Genomic DNA, 23,251 nt, shown 5'->3' with positions numbered 1-23,251 from the left:
CAATATAACTTTAGCCGGCAAGATTACCAGCCCGGGAAAACCATATAACAAAATCCTATGGCCTGTATTGAAGTGCTCTGGCCTGGGTTACGCAGGAGGTCAGAAGAGAGGATCGTATCAGTCCCTTCTGGCCTTAGAACTCGATGAGTGAAAGGTTCTCCAAACAGATCGCCTGCCTGCCAGCTACAGAAATACAACTGCGCACCTCATCAACCCCTCCCAGCGGCTCGCAGGGAGCAAACAAAGGCCTCTGAGGCTATGAGCAGACTCCCTGGGGAAGTCAGATTGTCCTTGGTAGTTCACACTTCCCCGACATCGTTTGTTAATTCCACGACCACAGCACGGGAAAGATGATTGTACACACCGATCCCGCAGGTGCATTTTCCTTGGTCAGAGGCAGGAAGCCAGGGTGTGTCCTCAGCCCTATGTTGCTCCGCTTGTCGTCTGAGGGTCCCGCCCCTGAACAAGTATTCAGGACGGCACAGTCAGCGAAGGGCAGCGGGGACCCTGAGATGGAAATACTCCCTGATGGCTGCACCCGATGGCTCCGTTACATTTTTCAGCCTCTGCAAACAGGTTCCATGCTTCCGCTAAGTCCTTTGGTCTTGATTCTTCATTTTGGTTCTTTAGTCTTTTTGTCCCTCTGAGGCATCCATCTGCAGGCGACTCTCATCCTCCCCCGTAACCCAGTTTAACAATACTCTGTTGGGTGCCGTGTCCAGGTTCCTTTACCTAAACAGCAGCCTCTCCCGTGATTGTGAGGTGAAGCAGCTAATCCTCAGGCCAATGCTTTGGCGGGCAGAGAGGAAGCATGTGGAATGTGCCCGACATAAGGATCCAACCCACACCCTGTGGTGGATGTCTCCTCTGCTTTATGACTGTGCAGCGAACGGGCGAAGTGCTGCATTAACCCGCCAGGCACACACAGATATACTGAAGATAAACCAGCCGGACGGTACGACGAATAACGTGTTGCTCATGAGAGCACAAGCGGCTGGCACTGAAGCCCCGATGGCGGAGGACAATCGAGATGAGCATGTTCCTAATGGGCCTTTTGAGAGGTTCTTAAGCAACTAAGCCATGGAAAAGGCTCCCAAGAGAGTCCAAGAACCATGCAAAGTCGCTAAGCGGGCAGCCAAAAAGCATGTAATGTCCCATCGCCCTGAGAAAAGGCCACACGGGACAGGGAAGAGGGTGTCCCAGCTAGCTGACAAAGCCACGTCCCTCACGCCAAGGCCACCTGCATTGAGCAAACAGCACTGAGCAGGATCCCACACTCTTTGGACATCCCTGATGATGGCTTGTGTGTTGCCCAGACCCAGGGCAGGAGGGACCAATAAAGAAACGAGGACGAGGCCAGTCAGCCCCAGAGACACCTTCTGATCCCCCGGCCGCCCAGCTTGCAGAGGCGGAAGGAGGCTACAGCAAGGCGGGGTTGCTGCGTCCATAGACTCCTCTCCTTTCCTTACATCCCTCCGCCCGCTGGGCTGCACTGCCCGCCCCTGCTCAGGTGTATGAGACGGGGGTGGGGGCGCAGCAGGTGCCTCGTACATACCTTCCAGCAGGATGTCGATGACGTCGCCGACGTTGAAGCTGAGCTCATCCACGTCCTGCCCGATGTACTGATAGAGAGCTTGGCAGCACGGGCCGGTGACCTTGGGCTGGGGCTTGGGGCGTCCCGCCGGAGGGGGCCGTTGGTTGACGCTTCTCTTCCTCTGCATGCTGGAGGGGCAAAGAACAAAAGGCATCCGCTCAGCGCGGGCCGGGCAGGGGTCATGCAGCAGCAGAACGCGGCGGGAACAGGGCAGTGGGGATCCAGCACAGAGAGCAGGCTCCTTCCAAGGGCAGGAGGGTCACAAGCTCCTGTGGATGGATTCCCCAGACCCCCCGCCCCCCCAAACCGGATCCTGACCCTGAGCATACCAAAAGGGAAAGAGGCTTTCCAGAGGGGCACACAGGTTAGAGCGCTCTTTGCTTATTCCCTAGTGCCACTGTCTGGACTTTCCCCGGAGGTCTCCCATTCCCGGGCTGCATGGGCACTGGTAGGGTCACCACCCAGGAGGTAGAGCTGCAGGGGAGAAGGAGGTCTAAACAGCCTCTTCCTCTTGGCTCCTCTCTGCCAGGTCACACAGCCCGGTGCTGGAGAGGTGATGCTGATCTCCCGCACCGTGATGAATGGGCTGCGCTGTGTCACGGCTGAATGCAGCAGGAGGGAACTGATTAAGAAAAAAGAGAGCAAATGTCCCAGTGCCCAGCTCCGAGGCGAGGGAGAACCCAGGGAGTGGCATTGGTAGCACGCAGTCTCTCTAACCAGCTGGCGCAGAGGGGCCCGACTTTTGCAACACCTACCCTGCCACCCCTTGGTCGGGCACATTCAGGAACTCCAAGTTTTGCTCCGAGGGGGGTCGCGCTTTGGTCCTGCGGCTCACGCCCTGTTTGGGCAGCATGGCGGCGGGAGGCCCCTGCGCTTGTTTCTGGGTCATGGAGTACATCTGCTCCCGCTGCCGGTTGTCATTACGGGGGAACTGGGCAGCGCCGTTCCTGCAGGTCCCTGAAAGAACCACCAGACGGGGATCGGTTACCCTGGAATACTTCACACCCACGCAGCCTCCCATTTCCCAGACAGGGAAACTGAGTCAGTGGCCAAGCCAGGACTAGATTCCAGTTGTCCTGGTTCCCAGTCCAGGGGCTGCTGGACATTGGGCCCGCTGCCTTTTCCATCTGAAAAGGCAAAGCCAGGACTAGATACCTCCTGAGGTCTCTTCCAACCCTAAGCTTCTCGGATTCTATTCTCTGACTTGGATTAACCCCTCCGTGGACACTCAGCGCACTTCCGAAACGGGGGGCTCTGCTGACGTGCCTTTGCCCAATCTTGACCCTTTCATGGGAGCTTTGGGGCTGAATTCACAGCGCTGGAGCCAGCCCTCTCGTTCTCCACCGAAGAGGGACAGTTCCAGGCAAACCGCCGCCTCCGACCTGGGCCCCGTAGGGCGGAGATGGGAGGCCAGCGTCCGTAGCTGCAGCTTGGCCCCTCCGCGGAGACTGGCCCCAGGCCTGCCAGCCAGAACCAGCGGAGAGAGTTGTTTTTTTGCAACAGGGACACCTGCTCAACAGGGGCTGGTCTGAGAACTAGCAACTCGTTTCACATGTGCCACTGAACAGCCGTCCGACGGCGGCAACTTTGGGTGCCAAGGGGCAAACTTCTGTCTCCCTGTCTCAGTCCCCGGAGCCATTCGTTCCTGCCCCCACCCCCCACTGAAGGTTTGCCGGGGGATGGCCCCTGAGCGCCCCCAGGGGACGGGTAGCCCCGAGGGGTCATGTTCTCAGGGTGCAGGGGACCCTGCAGAGAGCCACAAGCGCTGATGTCCCGGCTGGAACGGACACAGGTTTACAGCCCCGGACGGTAACTTCCAGCTGGCTCCAGGCCCTCTCCTTGGGGGTTCTGGGGTCGCCATCGGATCAGCAGGCTTCCCGGGGCGCGGGTTGGCTCTCACATGGCCCCTGAGGCAGTGCCCCCCCTTTGGCTCTGGCCGCCTCACCTCTTGGGGCTTGTGGGGCACCTCTGGAGGGCGCCGGTTGCTTGCGGTGGCCTTTGCTCTGCTGGACCCCTTTCTTAGTGGGCTCTGTTGGGAGAAACGAGAGCAGGGTGGATGGGGGCTGGGCCATATTGGGCTCTTTGCAAACCATGGTCGGCCAGTAAAACCTGCCATTCCTCCACCTCCTAATTCACCGACCAGCTGCACCGCTGCCCCTCGGCGGCATGTCCCCCTTTCACAGTCGGCAGAGGGGAAAATCCACTCCACCCTCCACAGAGCCCCCAGACTAAAATAATGACCCCCCCACCAGCCATTTTACAACCCCACTCCCCTCCAAGAGCTGGGGATAGAACCCAGGTGTCCTGCTTCCCAAGCCCCCCCACTCTAACCACTAGACATTACTCCTCTCCCAGAGCTGGGGATAGAACTCAGGTGTCCTGCTTCCCAAGCCACACACATCCCCGCTCTAACCACTGGACATCACTCCCCTTCCAAAGCTGGGGATAGAACCCAGGTGTCCTGCTTCCCAAGCCCCCCCACTCTAACCACTAGACATCACTCCCCTCCCAGAGCTAGGGATAGAACCCAGGTGTCCTGCCTCCCTGTCCCCCCCACTCTAACCACTAGACATCACTCCCCTCCCAGAGCTGGGGATAGAACCCAGGTGTCCTGCTTCCCAAGCCCCCCTGCTCTAACCACTAGACATCACTCCCCTCCCAGACCTGGGGATAGAACCCAGGTGTCCTGCCCCCCCACCACTCTAACCACGCGGGACAGAGTCCTGAAGCCCAAATTGTGCGATATTCTTCCTGACCCCACGACTGGAGCGTGCAGGACACCAGGCGCTGAGCGAAGCCCCTGCGAACCCGGCTCGCAGCGGGTTTCCGCATGGGCCCGCGCTGCTGTTAGCGGCGGGCGCCATCACCCAGCTCGAACGGCCTGTTTATTTTGCGGCCGGTGTTTATCCCGGGCGCAACGGGCCTGGTTCCGTACAAGCGCTCGGTACCACAAAGACCAGGGCGCAGAAGCTCCACCGTCCTCCGGGTGGACCTCGGCAGAACAGCCCCCCATCCCCGCCCCCCGAGGGCAACGGACCCACCGCCGATACTCACTGGAGTTCTTGGGGAGCCCGTCCCCGATGCTGACCGTCAGGGTCTTGCCTCCTGCTTTGAAGATGGCCACGTCGCCCTGGCCCCTCAGGAATGTGACGCTGCGCGTGCCACCTCCACCCCACCCTGCCTTCTTCACCCGGAACTGTAGTCTGAGCAAGTGGGGAGAAAGGCTGTCAGGGCGCAGGGTCCAACCAGGGACCCCCCCGACCTGGTGCGGGGGCTTGTTTTAAAAGCCCTAGTGCCACTGAACTTGACAAATCAGGGTCACAGGCTTCTCCTGACTACCCGCTACTCTCTACAGAGCCCCCAGACTAAACTAATGACCCCCCCCCCACCAGCCATTCTACAACCCCACTCCCCTCTCAGGGCTGGGAATAGAACCCAGGAGTCCTGCCTCCCAATCCCCCCCACTCTAACCACTAGCCCCCACTCCTCTCTCAGAGCTGGTAATAGAATCCAGGAGTCCTGCCTCCCAATCCCACCCCCATGCTAACCACTAGCTTCCACTCCCCTCTCAGAGAGTGGGAATAGAACCCAGGAGTCCTGCCTCCCAATCTCCCTACTCTAACCACTAGACCACACTCCCCTCTCAGGACTGGTAATAGACCCCAGGAGTCCTGCCTCCCAATCCCACCCCCACTCTAACCACTAGCCCTCACTCCCCTCTCAGAGCTGGTAATAGAACCCAGGAGTTCTGCCTCCCAATCTCACCCCCACTCTAACCACTAGCCCCCACTCCCCTCTCAGAGCTGGGAATAGACCCCAGGAGTCCTGCCTCCCAATCCCCCCACTCTAACCACTAGCCCCCACTCCCCTCTCAGGACAGGACTGGTAATAGACCCCAGGAGTCCTGCCTCCCAATCCCCCCACTCTAACCACTAGCCCCCACTCCCCTCTCAGGGCCGGGAACACAGGGCTCTCCAGTAGGTGGAGCTGAGCGGCAGATCGGCCCCAGCTGCCCCCGGAGCCCCACCGCCCCTTACGTGTCAGCGAAGCTGAGCTGCAGCTTGCGCTGAGTCAGCTCCTCGTAGCGTTTGCACAGCAGGCTGATGAGCTCCGTCTTAAAGATGGACTCCAGGAAGCTGTCAGCTTCCTCCTCGTGGAGGATGAAGAAGTCGTCCTGCCTCGTGCTGGCCAGACAAAGAACCAGAGAAGAGGGCGTCAGAGCCCAGCTGGGAGCAGCCCTCGGGCTGGCTGGAGGCCACACGGATCCATCTGGCGATCACAAGGGCCAGGGAGCTGTCGATTTGTAAAGCTGTCCATGGAATGTGACGCTTTGCCTGGGGCCTCCCCATGCAACCCCTTCCTTGCACCCCCACCCCGGTCCCCCAGGAAGAAGGGAGACTGGGGGACAGCAGGAGAGCCAGCCCACCAATGCACGCCATGCTGAGGGCCCGGGGCATTGGTAGGAGTGGTTGAGCTGGGTGCCTATAGGGCTGAGGTGATAGCAGTGGGTTGGTTTCCTGGTTGTGGGGGGCTGAAGCTGAGGACTCCTGGGGAAGGAGTCACTATGCCCACATGCAACCAGACCCACATTTGTGGTCCCAAGACCTTGCAGAGGGCTGTGGGGGTGGGCGAGGTCCAGGCTACTAGGGGCCCTGCCAGTTGCAGGGGTCACCTGAGTGAGACTCTGCAGATGGCCTGGATCTCCACCTTCTTCTTCAGCACCTCCTTGATCTGGCCTTTCTCAGGACCCTTCTTGACCTTCTCGCGGCCAATCAGGTAGAAGTACTTGGGGGTCAGGATGAAGTCACGCTTGATGGCCTGGGGGGAGAGATGGGGCAGCAGTGTGAGGGGAGGCGAGCGCCAGCGGGAGGAGCCCGGACCGACCCTGGGGAGTCAATCGCCACGTCTCACAGGGAGCAGCACCGGGGACCCCAGGGCAACAGCGGGCAAAGCTGGGGAGAGGAGGTCAGCACTTTGGGGGCATCGCTGGCGCAGAAGTGGTTAAACCAATCACTGTCTGCAGACTTCAGAAGGGGAGAATTCCCAGCCCGCTCCCAGGCCCCTCCAAAATCTCTCTCTGTTTCTGTCTGGGCAGGGGTAAGCAGATCCCATTTTCATGCGATGCCTTTAAAAACCGAGCGGCTGCCTGCTCCCGGGCAGGGAGAAATGGACACCTCTGGGACCTGACTGACCGCAGCCCTGCCGGAGAAATGGGTATGGGATCCCAAGGATAGCAGGGCCCTTGAGAGGACTATAAATAAGGAACTCTCCCATCCATACAGCGCAGCCTGGGATTTACCTCTTCCTTTCCGAGAGGAATCTCTCAGCACCCGCCCCTGGGTGAGGAGGAGGAATCCCGTCCCCCTCCCCCACACCCTCCCCCCCGCCCCGGACGAGTCCGTTTACCTTGAATCTCCGGTCGTACTTGGTGACCGAGTCGGCGAAGTCTATCCGCTCCCTCTTCCCCATGAACTGACGCAGCTCAGGCCTGTCCTCCATGCCCAGATAATCGCCCACAAAATTCCGGTTGATGCTGTTCTTCCTCCTCTCCTTGAAATTGTACAGGATGTGGGAAGCTGGACAGGGACACACAGTAACAAGAGTCAGTCGCAGAGCGGGTCAGTGGCCCGTCCAGGCAGGTATGTCGTCCCCATGTTGGAGGCTTTCAGAGGATGGCGTTAAAATTCTACAGTGTACTTTACTGTGCAACCCTATACCAAGGGGGTGGACATATCTTCCTGACCCCCAGTGTATGCCCTGAAGCCTGAGCATTTATAGCTCATGGGATTTTTGTCCTAGCTATTCTAATTGCAAATGCTATTCTTGGTCATATAAATGTCCCATCTTACTGAGCTGCTTGTCTCAATAACATCCTGCAGCAGCAAGTTCCACAGGTTAATTATACGTCACATAAAGTGTTTTCTTTCAGCTGTTCGAAGTTTGTAAACTTTTAATGACACTGATGCTTGTGTTGTGGAATGGGATGAATGGGAGCGCATGCCTGGCCTTCTTTGCACCATTATTTTAGGTGCTTGTATATCTCCTTTCGCTTTTGGCATGAACAATTTGAGCGAATTAGGAAACATTTGGAGTGTTAGTAGTAGTACAAGTAGGAATACCTGCACTTCCATATTACGTTACAAACATTTATTAATTAACTAAGCTTCATAACACCCCAGGGGAAACAGAGGCATGGAGAAATAAGTGGCTTGCTGGAAAACACAGAGGAAATCACGGAAAGCTTGTAAAAGAGCTGAGGATTCCTGCCTCCCACACTCCACTGCTCTAAATCCCCTCCCTCTCCGAGGCAGAATAGAACCTAGGAGTCCTACCACCCAGTCCCCACTATTCTAACCCCTGGGCCACACATTCTGGGAATAGAACCCAGGAGTCCTGCTTCCCACTTCTCTCATTCCAGACCCACAGCCAGGAATAGAACCCAGGAGTCCTGCGTCCCAGTCCCAAAACTTATTAAAAGGCCATTGTCAAAAGTTGGCAAGGGCTAACTTTGTGCCCTGCCTGCTTCCCCCCCACCCCTCGAATGGCTCCCCAGCTGCTCCTCCCTGTGCAATCCAGCAGGCGAGAAGGTGGAATGCCCAGCCGGGCTACGTGCACTTTACCCCAGGTTGTATCAGCTCCCTGCTCGGTGTCTCCACAGAATCTCTGCCCGCTCCCGCCCTGGGTCTGCTGGCGCAGCTCTCGGCTCTCTTACCCTCCTCTCGCATCTGTTCGTACTTCCGGATGGCGATGTGCTTCCGCCAGGCCTTCTGGATAACTCGGGCAAAGCCGTCAAACTTCCGCTCCCGCATCTCCTCCAGCAAAAAGAGCTGGTGGCAGCAAAACACAAACACACAGGGAACGTGAGACCCAGCCAGACCTATGCAGAGATGGGGTCGCAAGACAGAGCCAACCTGTGCTCTCCTTAGGGGCTGCAGAAATGGTTTGAGTAGAAAGACGGACAGACAGACAGGTTTCTATCTCATCTAAACCTCTCTCTGTATCAGCTATAACTCCCTCTAGGTTGCACTGGATGAGAGAGGACACCAAGTTGACTTTATGGGGGCCGTGCCCAGTTTTCTTCATTCCCCAGGGGGGTTGGGAACCAGAAGGGCAGCCTCCCCCCTTCTACCCATCAGCCGAGCCCCCGTGAGCCGAAGGCTGGGGAAATTGGTGAAAACATTTGACACTCATTCGGTTTATGTTTTTTTATACCCTCTAATGTTAGGAGTTTACCCCCAAATTAACGAGCCTGGGAGCTCTCTGCCAAACATGCCTCTCTTGGAAATGCTGTCATTCCCTAGATCCCCTCTGCTGAAGTTCAGACCATTAGCTGCAGGGCAGCCCTGGGACAGAGCAACACAGAGCCACAGAGACCAGGTGGGAGGCCCTTTGTCCCAATTTCATGGTGATGGCTGGTGACCTGCTACCCCTTCCGGCATCTGTGCTGGATGGAGCCGGGTGATTTTATGGGGGCCGCCAAGCACATCCGTTGCCCCGCCTGGAATCCTTGACAATCCTTGGGGGCAATGGGTGAACCCACATTGTCTTAGGGCAGATGGGCAGGAGCAGGGCCACTTACCGATTCTGGGTTCTTGACGAAGACCTTGCTCCGGCCCATCTGATACTGGTCGGCGTCCATGTTAACCGACCGCAGCAAGTGCTGCACGCCCTGGCGCTCGTCCCCGCGCCAGCACGGCCACGTTTCTGCCGTCAGGATGGCGTACCTGCCGGGAAAGAGGCACGTTAGCTGACAGGCTTCCGGTGACCACAGCTCGGATGCCTTCAGAAACAAGAGGTCCTCTCTGGAGCTCCCAGATCTAGCTGTGCTGATTCCAGGCGCAATGGGTGGGGGTCCAGCCCTGGCAGAGTGCACTGCTCCGGGGGTCCCTGCAGCACTCCCAGAGGTGGCCTTACCTTTGTAGAAACTTGTGAAAGACCCGTCGATAGGCAAATCCTGCCCTACGTACGCGGATGTTCTCTTTCAGCCCCAGATATTCCACTTGGTGCTTCACCCTGCAAAGCAAGGAGGGGAAGAGAGACGCTCAGTACAGGTGACCGATGCGCCCTACGGACGGACTCTCGGGCTGGAGCGGGGCCACCTGGATTTTGCTGAGTCTTGCTGGCAACGTATGTGTGAGGTGGGTGGGCATGTACACGCGGGTGTGGGAGCGTGAGCGTGTGCATGTATGGAGGAGTATATGTGAGTGTTTGCACGAGCGTTACACTTAAACTGGCCTGCTGGGTGACTGCGGGCAAGTCACGTCGCGGCTGTGTGCCTCAGTTTCCCCCTCTGTAAAAGCTTTGAGATCTGCTGATGACAAGCGCTGTATAAAAGCTAAGTATTAATTAATGATTTTAATGATTAATTAACCCTGTCTGGAATCACAGAAATGAGAGATGGAAAAAAACCTCATGTGACATTTTCAAAAGGGCTTCAGGGACTTAGGAGTGCAAGGCCTATTTTCAGAAGTGACTCATTTTCAATTACATTTCGGCTCATAGGGGCCAGGATTATAAAGCTAATTAGGCCCCTAAAGAGGAAGATAGCGGGGTTGTCCAAAGCGCCTGAACAGATGAAATGCCCGACACCCATCAAAGTGGTCAGGACCTTGTTTGCAGATAAACGTTTTTTCTGCCTTGAACCATGACCTGGATCTGCGGGCAGTCCCCTGGGGCTGCCTAGTAATGAATCTTTGGCTTCTTGCTCACACACTTGCAGTGAGGAGCAGTCTGGCCTAGTGGGTAGAGGCACTGGTGTGTCACTCAGGAGACCCAGGTGCCATTCCTGTTGAGCTCCTCTGAGACCTTGGGGAAGGTGTCTCCCCTCCCACCCTTTGTTTAGACCATCAGCTCTTTGGGGCAGGGACTCTCTCTCACGATGTGTATGTGCAGCTCCAAGCGCAATGGGCCCGCTAGGCGCTACTCGTAATGCAAGTAATGAACGGCGAAGGCCTCTCTCACCTGCTTTCCTCCCAGTCCTTGGGTCTCTTGGTCTCGTTGGGTTTGATGCAGCGGATGTAGTGTGGCGTGCACTTCATGAGCGTGTTCACCAGGTCGTTGGCCTGTTTCTGTTGGAAAGACCGACGTCGACAGTGTTAACAGTCTCACTGGCTCCCCGAGGGAAGGGAGAAGCTCTCCCGTACCCTCCTCCCGTACCTTGATCTTGGAGCTGGCTGTGGTCGGTCGGCCCTTCTTGTCGGCATCTAGTTTTTCTGGGAAAAGCATCCGGATGAAAGCACTAAAAGGCAGAAAACAGTCACCAGCGTGAAACCGCCACGGACCCATTGAGGTTCTGAGCTCCCCGCCGCAGGGTCTGGCCAGCTCAGGGAGCTCCTTTCAGCGCTGGCTCAGGCAGGTGCCGCTGCGGTTGAAGTTCATGGGAGCCGCACCTGTTTACACCAGGGCTGAATTTTACCCCGAATTTTCCCAACGGGGCTGACCAGCAGCAGGAAGATAGGAGCTGCACTACTAGATCAAATCCAGTCCAGTGTCCGGCTTCCTACACTAGAGTCATAGAATCATAGAATCTCAGGGTTGGACGGGACCTCAGGAGGTATCTAGTCCCACCCCCTGCTCAAAGCAGGACCAATCCCCAACTAAATCATCCCAGCCAGGGCTTTGTCAAGCCAGGCCTTAAAAACCTCTAAGGAAGGAGATTCCACCACCTCCCCTGGGAACCCATTCCAGTGCTTCACCACCCTCCTAGTGAAATAGTGTTTCCAATCTAATATCCCCCTTCACTCTTCTCTTCTGCAGACTAAATAACCCCAGTTCCCTCAGCCTCTTCTCGTAAGTCATGTGCCCCAGCCCCCTAATCATTTTCGTTGTCCTCCGCTGGACTCTCTCCAATTTGTCCACATCCCTTCTGTAGTGGGGGGACCAAAACTAGACGCAATACTCCAGGTGAGGCCTCACCAATGCCGAATAGAGGGGAATAATCATGTCCCTCGATCTGCTGGTAATGCTCCTACTAATACAGCCCAATATGCCGTTAGCCTTCTTGGCAACAAGGGCACACTGCTGACTCATATCCAGCTTCTCGTCCACTGTAATCCCCAGGTCCTTTTCTGCAGAACTGCTGCTTAGCCAGTTGGTCCCCAGCCTGTAGCGGTGCATGGGATTCTTCCTTCCTAAGTGCAGGACTCTGCACTTGTCCTTGTTGAACCTCATCAGATTTCTTTTGGCCCAATCCTCTAATTTGTCTAGCTAATACCTGATGCATCCCAGGAAGATGAGTCCCCCCCCCCCGCCCTTAATAGACTGGTACAATGCTGCACATAAAGGGGACATGCTTGCCTGACCCCTGAGAGCTGCTGTGCAACAGGCCAGTATACAACCCAGCAGGCTGGGGCACCACTTTGTCTGAGGCCAACAAAGGGTTAAGCTCAGTTAAGTTCTGGGGAAGGGCTGCTTGGGAGACAGAGGGGAGAGAAAGCCACTGGGAAGGCCAGGCTCCACACTGGGGGTAGGGGGCTGTCACAGCCCTGTCCTGTCCTTCTCCCTGCCGGGACAGGGCTCTGGGCTTGTTTCTCCGGCTCAGCTCAGCAGTTCGCACGTAGACAGAACTCAGGGCAGGAGCTTTAAGAAGACCCCTGTGATGGGCCCGGCTATATGGCCAGGGCGACACTCACTGTTCGCTGCTCTGCATGAGCTCAATGAGGTCGGTGAAAAGCACATCCCGGTTCCGTTCACAAAAGCCATTCACGTCGTAGGAGACCTGGAAGGAAACGTCAGAAATCAGCCCGAGGAGGGTCCTCTACGGACCAGATCCACGGGTTGCCTGAGCCGCAACGACCCGCGCTTTGGAAGAAATACACGTTTGCCGTCAAACGTCCCATGAGCGGGTTGCATACGTCTTGCATTTGTTCCGAGTTATCCCTCCCGTGATTCCCTCGGGTCGTTCTGGGCCTGCAGCTTGTTGTGGGGAGCGCTCCCTGCCAGGACGAGCGTAACCCGTGGACTCAGGGCTCTGGTACAAATGCCTCTGCTGCCAGGTGACTGCAGCTTTGCCGAGGTGCCTGACTCAATGCAGCCGATGGATCCAGGGAAGTAATAACTGCATGTGTCCCTATGGTGCCTAGCCACACGTAGACACGGGAATCAATGGGATAGTTGTACATTATCCATGCAACAGCGGGCATCATTCACTCTCTCTAGGCACTTACCTGGTCCTCAGCACCATCATACCTGCATCATACCTCACCCCTGTGAGTTAGGGGGGCGTTATCCCCATTTTACAGATGGAGAACAGAGGTACAGGGTAGATTCAGGGATTCACCCCTTAGCCCTTGCCCAGTGCCCGATGTATTATTATTTGTGTTATTGTAGCACCTTGGAGCCCACTCATGGACTGGGACCCCACTGTGCTAGGTGCTGTACAAACACAGAACAGAAAGTCAGCCCCTAAGAGCGTCTCCACTAGACCTACCCATTCCGTGCATATACCCAGGGATCCATGCAGTGTGCAGCTGTGTCCACGTGATGTGTGTGTACTCCCATGGGATTATGTGCAGGCGCCTGTCCATGCAGGGTGAGCGGACAGGGATCCATATGGTGTGCGGCTGTGTCCATGTGACGTGTGTGTACTCCCATAGGATTATGTGCAGCGTGAGCGGACAGGGATCCATGCGGTGTGCGGCTGTGTCCATGTGACGTGTGTGTACTCCCATAGGATTATGTGCAGGGTGAGCAGACAGGGATCCATGCGGTGTGCGGCTGTGTCCATGTGACGTGTGTGTACTCCCATAGGATTATGTGCAGCGTGAGCGGACAGGGATCCATACGGTGTGCGGCTGTGTCCATGTGACGTGTGTGTACTCCCATAGGATTATGTGCAGTGTGAGCGGACAGGGATCCTTGCCAGGTGCTCGCGTGGGTGCCGTGTGCAATGGCGCGAGGCCCTGTGTCCATGCAATATACCTTGCCTGCATAGTGGTGGATTACAAAGCCCGAGTTCCAGCTGTTGAAGTGCTCATGAGTTCCCACCGCCGCCTGGAGCTTCTGCAGGAGGGTCTGGTCCGCCCCTTCCCCCGTCGCATGCATGGTGGCACAGACGTCATCGAGGACGCTCATGATCCCAGGAGGATTCTGGGAGAAAGGGCAGGAACAAACGCAAGGAAGAACGTGGATGAGGGGCCCTGTGTTCGCTGCATCACTGACCCGCAAACCTGGGCGCCTGCCAGCAGCGCTGGAGGGAATGCAGGGATCGCAGTATCAGGGATTGTCCCGGATTGCTGGGCCAATCCCAGTGCCAGGCTTTGGCCCGTTCAGCCCAGCCACGTGCTGAGAGGGGTTATGCTCCACTCAGGTCAAGCGAATTAACCCCTTATGCAGAGCACGCGGGGAACAAAGTCACTCCCCAGCGCGGGCTCGTTCCCTGCGATGTCACCTGCACAGTGCTGCCGTTCTGCAACTGAACACTGCCCAGGGTTTCAGTCCCCTTCAGCATCCAGTGGGTTAAGCACCTTCCTCGGGGACACACCCCACAGCCCGCACTGCCCCCTGCCAGGAAGGACAGCAGAACTGCCCTCTCTTACCAGCTTGTTCTCTATCAGGTCACACACCACTTTGTTATTGAAATACTGGATCGGGGTCCACTTGATCCCCTCCTGCACATACTCTTCCTAGGACAGACAAGAGAGGCCCAGCTGATCCAGCTGTGTACGGCAAGGACGGAGCTTTGGGACCCACAGCTGGGGCACAGGCCGATGGGGGAGGGGGACAGTTTCACCTGCCTCCCTTTTATGCACATAAAGTAATTCCCGCAGATGCAAAATTGTCTCGGGGCCTTGGGCTGGCTGCAGACGCATTCAGGACCTTTGGGGCAAGATTTTCAGGAGTGGGGGCCTCAGGTGAAGTTCCTACATCCGTACTGAAGCACCTGCTTTGCAAAAGTGCCGAGCACCTAGCAGCCCCCTCCTGCCTGTTTCCCTGGTCTCTGCCAGGGGGGGAAAGAAAAGGCCACAGGCAAATGAGGTAATGCATACGCTCGTTTGCATAAACCCGCCTGATTTCAGAACCTCCAGCCTTAACAAGCCCGTCTCTGCTCTCCCCTGCCCCACAGCGCGTTGCCCCGGTGTGCACCGTACCTGCTCCGCTTTAAGGGTCAGCTCGATAAAGATCTGCTGCAGCTTCTCATTCACAAAGTTAATGCAGAATTGTTCAAAGCCGTTTTTCTACAGAGGTATAAAGGAGAGAGAGAGAGTGAGATCCCAGCTGGGAGGTCGGCTCCCCCCGACTCACACCCTGTCGCTCCTGTTGGGCCTTATGGGGCATTCTGCAGGGGGCTCCCCGGGAGAACAGCCAGCCCCAGCTCGGGACTCTCCCTCTCCAGGCTGGTGGGTCCCAGGGACACTGTGGCTCTGCAAGGCCGGGCAATTAGCTCCCCAGCTGGCCTGCAAGGGGAGACATTGGCATAGGGTCTAGGGCGACGGCCCCTGGCTCCAGAGCCGGTCAGTGGGGAGGATGGGCACCAGGAGGGGCAGCTGGCAGGCTGGTCCGTGCAGAACTGGGTGTTATACAGCTGTGGGGCAGACTCACAGGCCAACACAGATCAGTCCCCCAAACAGTGGACCCCCGAGAAGGAGCCCAGCATTTTGAGGGGTGCCAAGAAGGAGGGCGGTGGCAGGTGGAGGAAGAGGAAAAGGGCGTAGTGGGGAAACAGTGACTCTGGAAGGGAGGTACCTTTGGGTTCTGCATCTGGGAACCCCTCTTGGCAGTCTAGGCTGCAAGGGGAACCCCTGCATTTCCCTCTCAGCTGTTCTGTAGGGAGCGACCGTGCCCTACGGGTGGGGGGAGTTGGCACCTCCATTCAAGTGTAACAAGTACCTGGAATATTTCAAAGCCGTAGATATCCAGCACCCCGATACTGTACTCCTCATTGGGCTTCTGCATGGCCCTGTTAATGGACTGCAGGGGAAGAAACGGAGAGAGGGAGAGTGAAGGGGGAGAGACACAGGGAGAGCTTCAGCACCAGGAGGTCTAGTTCTCCGACATGTGACACTGTCTTTCTGGCCTCGCGGCTCTCATGCATGCGCTGACCCTGGCTCTGGCCCTGGGGGAAGGGAGAGGGACCCTGGCGAAAGCCAAACCCTGTCCCTTACTCACATCGCACCTAAAACGAGAGCCAGTCACAACGGCTGCTTTGGCCCCAGGGACATCGTACCCAGTGGAGAATGTCAAATCGAAGTCAGACACGTCCCCTTCATCACAATTCAACACACCATTCGCAGCTGCTAATCCCAAGTGTGTTGGAGGGTGGATCTATCTATCTATCTATCTATCTATCTATCTATCTATCTATCTATCTATCTATCTATCTATCTATCTATCTATCTACATACACCCCCTCTATCTATCTATCTATCTATCTATCTATCTATCTACATACACCCATCCATCCCATCCATCCATCCATCTCCCTGGTGTCTGAGTGCCAGCCAGAAGCCCTGCCCCATACTCAGACAGGGGTCTGACAACTTCAGTAGGGGAGGGGCCAGCAGCTGCTCCTTGATGAGGAGGAGGGGCAGCTGCTGCTTTAGAGACAGGTTGAAGCGGGAGAGGAAGGACCATCACATCCTCTGCCTTCCCCTCAAGTGTTGGGGCAGTTTGGGGGTGGGAGACTTTGGGGAACCCCGGCCATGGGTCTCTTCAGGCAGCTGCTGCTGGATCCACGGCTGGTGAGATGGGAAGCCTGTAACCACCCCTGGGTAGATGGGACTCAGTCTCCAAGGGGCATCCCATCCTGGGGGCTGATCTCCCCCAGATTCCTAGTCAGGACTCGGGAACAGCCACAGAAGAGATTTCACACAGAGCCAGGGACCCACCGGCTCTGCTTAACCCGGGTAGCTTGGGGCACGACCCTCACCTCCACGAGGAAGTCAAAGACCCGCAAGTAGAGCCCCTTGGCCAGGGCGTCCCGGGTGTAGGACGCCTGCTCCACATTCAGGGTCACGTTGATCGACTCCGACCGGCCGCCCCATTTGCTGTCCATCTTCCTGCTGGTGATCTTGTCATTGAGCCTGTCCTTATCAATCCCCAGCAGGTAGGCGGGGAAGGCCAGCACTGCACACAGGGAGTGAAAGTCAGGGTGTCTCTAGACACCCCACCAGCCCATACAACTCCCTCCCTCTGCTGTTAGTGAACAGGGCTGTTGTTGTTCCCCAGCTCAGCCATGCCCCCATGGACAAGGGGTGGCTGTGGTCTAGTGGTTAGAGCAGGGGTCCTGTGTGCCAGGACTCCTGGGTCCTATTCCTGGCTCTACCAATGTCTTGCTGAGTCACCACTAGCCAATTCACTTCCTCTCTCTGTGCCTCAATTGCCCCATCTCTAAAATGGGGACAGTGACGCTCAGCCTTGTCTGTATTGTGCTTTGAGACCTGTCGTGTAAGGAACTTGCATATAAGTCCAAAGCATTATGAAAAGCATCTCCGCTTGATCTCATTAACTAAATCCAGCCTGGATATTGTGAGCTGCTTATCTGCCCTGACACTGGGTGGAAATCTACCCATTCAGCTGTCTCCTGGTCTTCTCTACTGGCCCTTTCCCGGGGGGATGGATTCAGGCTGTGGCACTCACAGTCAGGGTTCTCCACCTGGGCATAGTTGCCCTGTTCTCGGAAGTTAATGTTGCCCAGGTGCAGAATTCCAGCCACGATCTGTAACACCAGCTGCTGGTCCGCTCTGGCGATGCCTATCACCTGCATGGCGTTCTAGGGGGCAGAGAAAGCATCCCATCAGCCCGGGTCCCTGGTATTATGGCTGTACACTTATTTGGGGAAGATTTGGAAAATTAAAACACCAGCAAAAATAAAGCCACCGTGACCATTTGTGAAATGGAATATTCAGCCAAAAAAAAAAAATAAAAGAATTAATTTTTGTTGACAACGAAAACGTTCGGAATGTCCTGCAGGACTTCCAAGGGTTTTAGACGTGTCCGCACTTTCAGAAATGTTGCCCTAGAAGAAAGCAGCATCCGCTTCCGGGACCTGGTGAAACCCGGACACGAACAGCCCTGCTGTATCAATCTACCACCAAACAGACAGCACTACTGAAAAGCAGCCACCTCTGGGGTGGGAAGACAGCAACGAGGTGGCAGGTAGCACCCTGCACAGTAATGGCGGGTTAACATTGGCAGAGGACACGCCTCTTCCAAAAAGTGCCAGGGGTTCATTCCTGCGCCGGCAGAGCAGACAGGACCAAGCACGGGTAGAAAACAGCCTCTCTCTGCCTCAGACAGAAAACCTAGCTGGTGTTAAGATGGAGTTTGATACATTTATGAATGGGACGGGGTGGCCTATGATAGCAGAGGACTGGACCAGTGACCCAGGAGGTCCCTTCCGAGCTTGTGTTCCTACACATATGTGGCTGTGTCGACCGTGGAGGCCCTTGGCAGCTTTGCTCTTAAGGCAGGGGTGGGCAAACTATGGCCCAGGGGCCACATCCAGCCCTTCAGACGTTTTAATATGGCCCTCGAGCTCTCGCTGGGGAGCGGTTTTGGGGGCTTGCCCTGCTCCACATGTGCTGTGGCTCCACACGGCTCCTGGAAGCCGAGACATGTCCCCACTCTGGCTCCTATGTGTAGGGGCAGACAGGGGACTCCGCACACTGCCCCCGTCCCAAGCACGGCCCCCGCAGTTCCCATTGGTCATGAATTGTGGCCAATGGGAGCTGCAGGGGCAGTGCCTTCAGACGGGGCAGCGCACAGAGCCGTCTGGCTGCGCCTCCGCATAGGAGCTGGACGGGGGACATGCCGCTGCTTCTGAAAGCTGCTTGAGGTAAGCGTTACCCAGAGCCTGCACCTCTGACCCCCTTCCACGCCCCAAGCCCCTGCCCCAGCCCTGATCTCCTGCCCACCCTCCAAATCTCTTGGTCTCAGCTTGGAGCACCCTCCTGCACCCTGAACCCCTCATCCCCAACCCCACCCCAGAGCCCGCACCCCCAGCCAGAGCCTGCACCCCTTCTGGCACCCCACCCCCCTGCCCCAGCCCGGAGCCCCCTCCGGCACCCTGAACTCCTCATCTCTGGCCCCACCCCAGAGCCCGCACCCCCAGCCGGAGCCCTCACCCCCTTGCACACCCCAACCCCCCAATTTCATGAGCATTCATGGCCCGCCACACGATTTCCATACCAAGATGTGGCCCTCGGGCCAAAAAGTTTGCCCACCCCTGCCCTAAGGGCTGCTTTTGGTTGCCATGGGAATGCTGGGAAAATAATACAAGATGGCGGCACCACGGGTTCAGAGACTGGGTAGCTGGCCAGATCCCCACCCATCTCCGAGTGTCCCGCTCTCAGAGGGCGCGCGGGGCGCCAAACCTGTTTGCGCATGGCCAGGGCCAACGAGAGGGAGGGGAAGCCGGTACAAATTACTGGGGCCTGGCGGTCTGGAAGGGGACTCGGGGTCCAGCTTCCCCCCATCTCGTCGGCCCCGTTTAGCCCCGCTAGCCTGGCATTCAGCTGCAGGCATGTTGCCACTGTTCCCACCTGGATGTCCAGCCCTCTCTTTCAGCTCCAGCCAGTCCCTCTGGAATACGGGGCCGGAGGGCCCCAGGAGCAGCAGAAGATGGGGCACAAAGAGCTGCCTTCTTGGAGATCAATCCTGTTTTCATTCACAAGCTGGGCCAGATCAGAGGGATAGCTCAGTGGTTTGAGCATTGGCCTGCTAAACCCAGGGTTGTGAGTTCAATCCTTGAGGGAGCCATTTAGGGAACTGGGGTAAAAATCTGTCTGGGGATTGGTCCTGCTTTGAGCAGGGGGTTGGACTAGATGACCTCCTGAGGTCCCTTCCAACCCTGATATTCTATGATAAACATACAGCTCAGGTAAGAGCCACATTCTAACATGCCCCACTGTGAGCACGCCACTCACCATGGTCTCGTGGAAGTCGCTCCGGTCATCGGTGCCGTCCACCTTGTAGGTTTCGGACTGGTTCAGGTAGTAGTAATAATCGGGGGTCATGATCCCCAGGTTCTGCTGCTGCTCCTGGGAGGCCCCTTCAATGAGCTGCCGGTAAAGGGGAAGAATGCAGGGCTGGGGTCAGCTCCTGGAAATGAACCAGCCCTTGGGGATCCCCTGCTCTGCAGCGTGGGGCTGTCTGTCCTGCTCTGCAGCGTGGGGCTGTCTGTCTAGCCTTGGAGTGCCGTCTCCTGCTCAGCCAGAAACCCAGGCCTATCAGCAGCTCTAGGGCGCAATTCTGCTACAGACGCTACAGCGTAAAAGCATGGGGGCACACTCACTCGTTTCCAGGCACGGACGCCAGTACACAGGCATGTCCATTTGCACACTCACGATGATGCCCGCATGTGCACATTCACAGATACACTCACACATTCTTAGTCAATCATGCACACATGTGCTGATATGCACACTCAGCCGTGTTCACTCTCCTGTTCTCTCTCTCACACACACACACTTGACCGCCGTGGGGCCCGCTCAGCACCAGATCCCCCGGGTGCCCAGGTTTGTCAGGGTACCTGGTAGTAGATGTGGAAGTTCCTCTCGCTCTCATTCTGGTTCACCACCCTGGATTTCTCCAGCAGGAAGTTGGAGATCTTCCCTCCATCCGGCTCACCGCCCCGGCTGAACTGGATTTCAAAGTATTTCCCCTGCCGAGGGAAGACATTTCAGCCGTGAGGCTGCAGGGCTGCGGTTCTCTGGGAATCAGCCAGAGGCCGGGCCGTCTCATTTCAGGGACCCCCCTGTCTAAGGAAGTCTCTCCCACCTTCTCCCAGGACCCTCTGCCTTCAGGCCTCACCATGTTTCTCTTCCCCACACCTGCTGTCGCCTGTCACTGGCAGCTTTCTGGGGCAGGGTCTGTCTTTGATGACATGTATGTACAGCACCATTACACCAAGCTTTTCACTCCTGATTGGGGCTTCTAGGTGGAACCCGTGGCTCCCATGGGACGATCACATCTCCCAATCCGCACACCCCTCCCTGGGACCGACCAGCGGTGAAATCTGGCCCTGGAGACTTACAAATCGGCTGGAGTTGTTGTTCCGGACGGTTTTGGCGTTCCCAAAGGCTTCCAGCAGAGGGTTGGATTGCAGGATGATGTCTTTCACGTGCTGAGGATTAGAGCAAAGACTGGGCGAGTCAGAGATCGGGCCATGTCCATTGTCTCACGGGGGACTAGTCGCAGCGTGGTGAGGTGCATGGCAAAGGGCTGCCAGAAAGCTGGCAATGTGGCACTTCACGGTTTAGGGGCGGGGGACAATTCCTAGCTCTTGGCTTGGAGCAGGTTTGCTATTTCCACCTCTGGGTTGGTAGGATGGAAGGGCATTGCTCCGTGTCAGGCTGGCACAAGGCAGGCAGTGCCGGATCTTGGTGCGTGTGTGGGCACTGCCGGATCTGTGTTGGGAGCGGTTGGTTTGGAAGCGCCAAATCCTGGATTAGAGCAGGGCAGGTCTGAGCATGCAGGGTGGGGTTTGAAGAGGAAGCAGGATCTGGTGCCTGGTAGGTCATCACCTTTCCCGGGCTAACCTACGGTGATCTCAGCCGGTGGGGAGAGCTGAGGAGCTGCAGAAGACGGGGAAGGAGGAGCTGCCCTCTGACAGACAGAAAGATGATTCAACCCTAGGAAAGTGGGTGGGGGGGAAGGAAGGGATGGAGTGAGGTGGGGGAAATGGAGAACAAGAATGACGCGAGGATGAGTAGAGAGAGGCTCAGAGAGAGCCCGGGCTGCAGAGGGAGCCGTACCTGCACTTTCTCTCCACCGCCGGACACTTTGGAAATGTAGCCCATAATGTATTTGGCTGCCACCGTTTTTCCAGCCCCGCTTTCCCCACTGCAGAAACATTCAAACAAAACGGGGGGACGTGAAATAACCTGCCCAGTGTCTACATTTCCAGAGAGAACCACTGCCCTGATGGAGGTTTCACTCACCCCTTAGCCCGCTGTGGGTTTCAGAGGCAGATTACACTTTTGTGGGGCTCTGGACCAGAGCAAGGGGGGGGCCCTCCCCACCCCTTCCACCTGCAGTGCCCCCCGCCCCTTGCGCTCCTGCCAGGAGCGGGATTGGGGCACGGGGGCTTCTACTGCTCCCCGGCAGGAGCATCGGGCGGGCGGAGCAGGGCAAGCCCCTGCACCCCGACCCCGCTTCCCGGCAGGAGCGCCGGGCGGGCAGAGCGGGTCCATTTTTCCAGGCCCCCCCAGTTGGACGGGGCCCCTGGACACGGGCCTCGTTGGCCCAGTGGCTAAACCGCCACTGCAGATGGGCAAGGTACCTCCTTGCCCAAAGACAGAATATTCATTCCTCCCCTAGAATGGGGTGCAGACAGTGACAACCGTCCACCAGTGACCAAACTTCCCTCTTTGGGCCTGTTTTCCTGTCCATCCTTTGTCTATTTAGGTAAACACTACGGGACAGGGACTGTCTCTTGCTTTTTCTGTGCAGTGCCCAGCACAATAGGGGGCCAGATCTCTCTTGGGGCCTCTAGACCCTATTGCAATCCAAATGCTACATCATTTTATAACTCGGAGACTCTTCGGTATTCTCTCCGTGTCTGCGGAAGGGGAGCTCTTGCTGGGTACAGGAGGGTGGTCCCGTTTTGAGTTGAATAGTTCTTCCTGGTCCCTGTGAAGGGGCAGTGGAGGTGTGTAGCGATATGGAATCATGGCTGCACATCCCTGCAGCAGGTGGGTGACGAGATTCCAAGCTCCGCACACTCTGGTTCCTGGCTCAGGCCGATGCCTGTATTATTCGTTTTGGTGCCTTGTACCTAGAAGGGAAGTCTCTGGACTTGCCCCACATCCGGACAGCTCCTCCGCAATATTCAAACAGACAAACCTCTTGCGTAACGTTCATTTCCTGTGCTGAGCTGCCGTCCTCTGCATACCAGCCGGGCACATTTGCTTTTAGCAATGAGGTCCAGGGGTAGGGTGACCAGACAGCAAGTGTGAAAAATCGGGACGGGGTGGGGGGTAATAGGAGCCTATATAAGAAAAAGACCCCAAAATCGGGACTGTCCCTATCAAATCGGGACATCTGGTCACCCTATCCAGGGGACTGAGTGCTCCACTCAGATTCAGTAAACCTGGGCTCTATTCCCGGCTCTACCGCAGACCCGCGGGATGACCTTGGGAAAGTCATGGCCCTTTGTCGTGCCTCAGTTTCCCCTCCCAACCTTTGGCTGACTCATCTGCTTGGACTGAAAGCCTTTGGGGGCAGGAACTGTCTTTTACTAGATGTACGTACAGCTCCTAGCGCAATGGAGGCGAGCCATGATCTTGCTTAATAATGAAGCATGAAAAGTGGCAGTGTGGTGGGTCATGTGAGAGAGGAAATACGTTAGGGCTTGTCTACATGGGAAAGTTTAGCCAGAGCTATACCAGCGTCCATATACACAAGTATAACTATAGCAGTTTAGATTCACACCTTAGCTCAGACGTGGGCAAACTACAGCCCGCAGGCCACACCTGGCTCGCGGGACTGTCCTGCCCAGCCCTTGAGCTCCCGGCCGGGGAGGCTAGCCAGACCCCAGCCCCTCCCCTGCTGTCCCTCCTCCCCTGCAGCCTCAGCTCGCTGTGCCGCCAGCGCTCTGGGTGGCGGGGCTGCGAGCTCCTGCCGGGCAGTGCCGCAGCATGGCTGGCTCCGGCTGGGCGGCTGCCAATCCTGCTGCTCTGAGAGGCATGGTAAGGGGGTGGGGAGTGGGGGGGTTGG

The 23,251-nt window shown here is 56.9% G+C and overlaps 1 protein-coding gene across 1 annotated transcript in view; it reads right to left on the bottom strand.

Moving 5' to 3' along the window:
- Positions 1-23,251, bottom strand: part of MYO1F (myosin IF) — a 50,408-nt gene that overhangs the window by 1,753 nt on the left and 25,404 nt on the right. Inside the window, exons 5-27 of the mRNA XM_005281233.4 lie at positions 21,289-21,376; positions 20,568-20,657; positions 20,064-20,195; positions 19,459-19,593; positions 17,171-17,303; positions 16,461-16,657; positions 15,422-15,502; positions 14,683-14,769; positions 14,131-14,217; positions 13,514-13,681; positions 12,226-12,311; positions 10,751-10,832; positions 10,556-10,662; positions 9,509-9,607; positions 9,174-9,318; positions 8,307-8,421; positions 7,001-7,170; positions 6,267-6,412; positions 5,632-5,778; positions 4,649-4,797; positions 3,540-3,623; positions 2,350-2,551; positions 1,556-1,722 (exon numbers count right to left, since the gene is read on the bottom strand). Of these exons, the coding sequence (XP_005281290.2) occupies positions 1,556-1,722; positions 2,350-2,551; positions 3,540-3,623; positions 4,649-4,797; positions 5,632-5,778; positions 6,267-6,412; positions 7,001-7,170; positions 8,307-8,421; positions 9,174-9,318; positions 9,509-9,607; positions 10,556-10,662; positions 10,751-10,832; positions 12,226-12,311; positions 13,514-13,681; positions 14,131-14,217; positions 14,683-14,769; positions 15,422-15,502; positions 16,461-16,657; positions 17,171-17,303; positions 19,459-19,593; positions 20,064-20,195; positions 20,568-20,657; positions 21,289-21,376 (2,897 nt within the window). The remainder of the gene's footprint in view (positions 1-1,555; positions 1,723-2,349; positions 2,552-3,539; positions 3,624-4,648; positions 4,798-5,631; positions 5,779-6,266; positions 6,413-7,000; positions 7,171-8,306; positions 8,422-9,173; positions 9,319-9,508; positions 9,608-10,555; positions 10,663-10,750; positions 10,833-12,225; positions 12,312-13,513; positions 13,682-14,130; positions 14,218-14,682; positions 14,770-15,421; positions 15,503-16,460; positions 16,658-17,170; positions 17,304-19,458; positions 19,594-20,063; positions 20,196-20,567; positions 20,658-21,288; positions 21,377-23,251) is intronic.

Source organism: Chrysemys picta, chromosome 25 (genome assembly GCF_011386835.1).
Source record: "Chrysemys picta bellii isolate R12L10 chromosome 25, ASM1138683v2, whole genome shotgun sequence".
Taxonomy (NCBI): Eukaryota; Metazoa; Chordata; order Testudines; family Emydidae; genus Chrysemys; species Chrysemys picta.
Note: the sequence above shows the minus strand (reverse complement) of the source record. Positions and strands in the feature narration are given on the sequence as shown.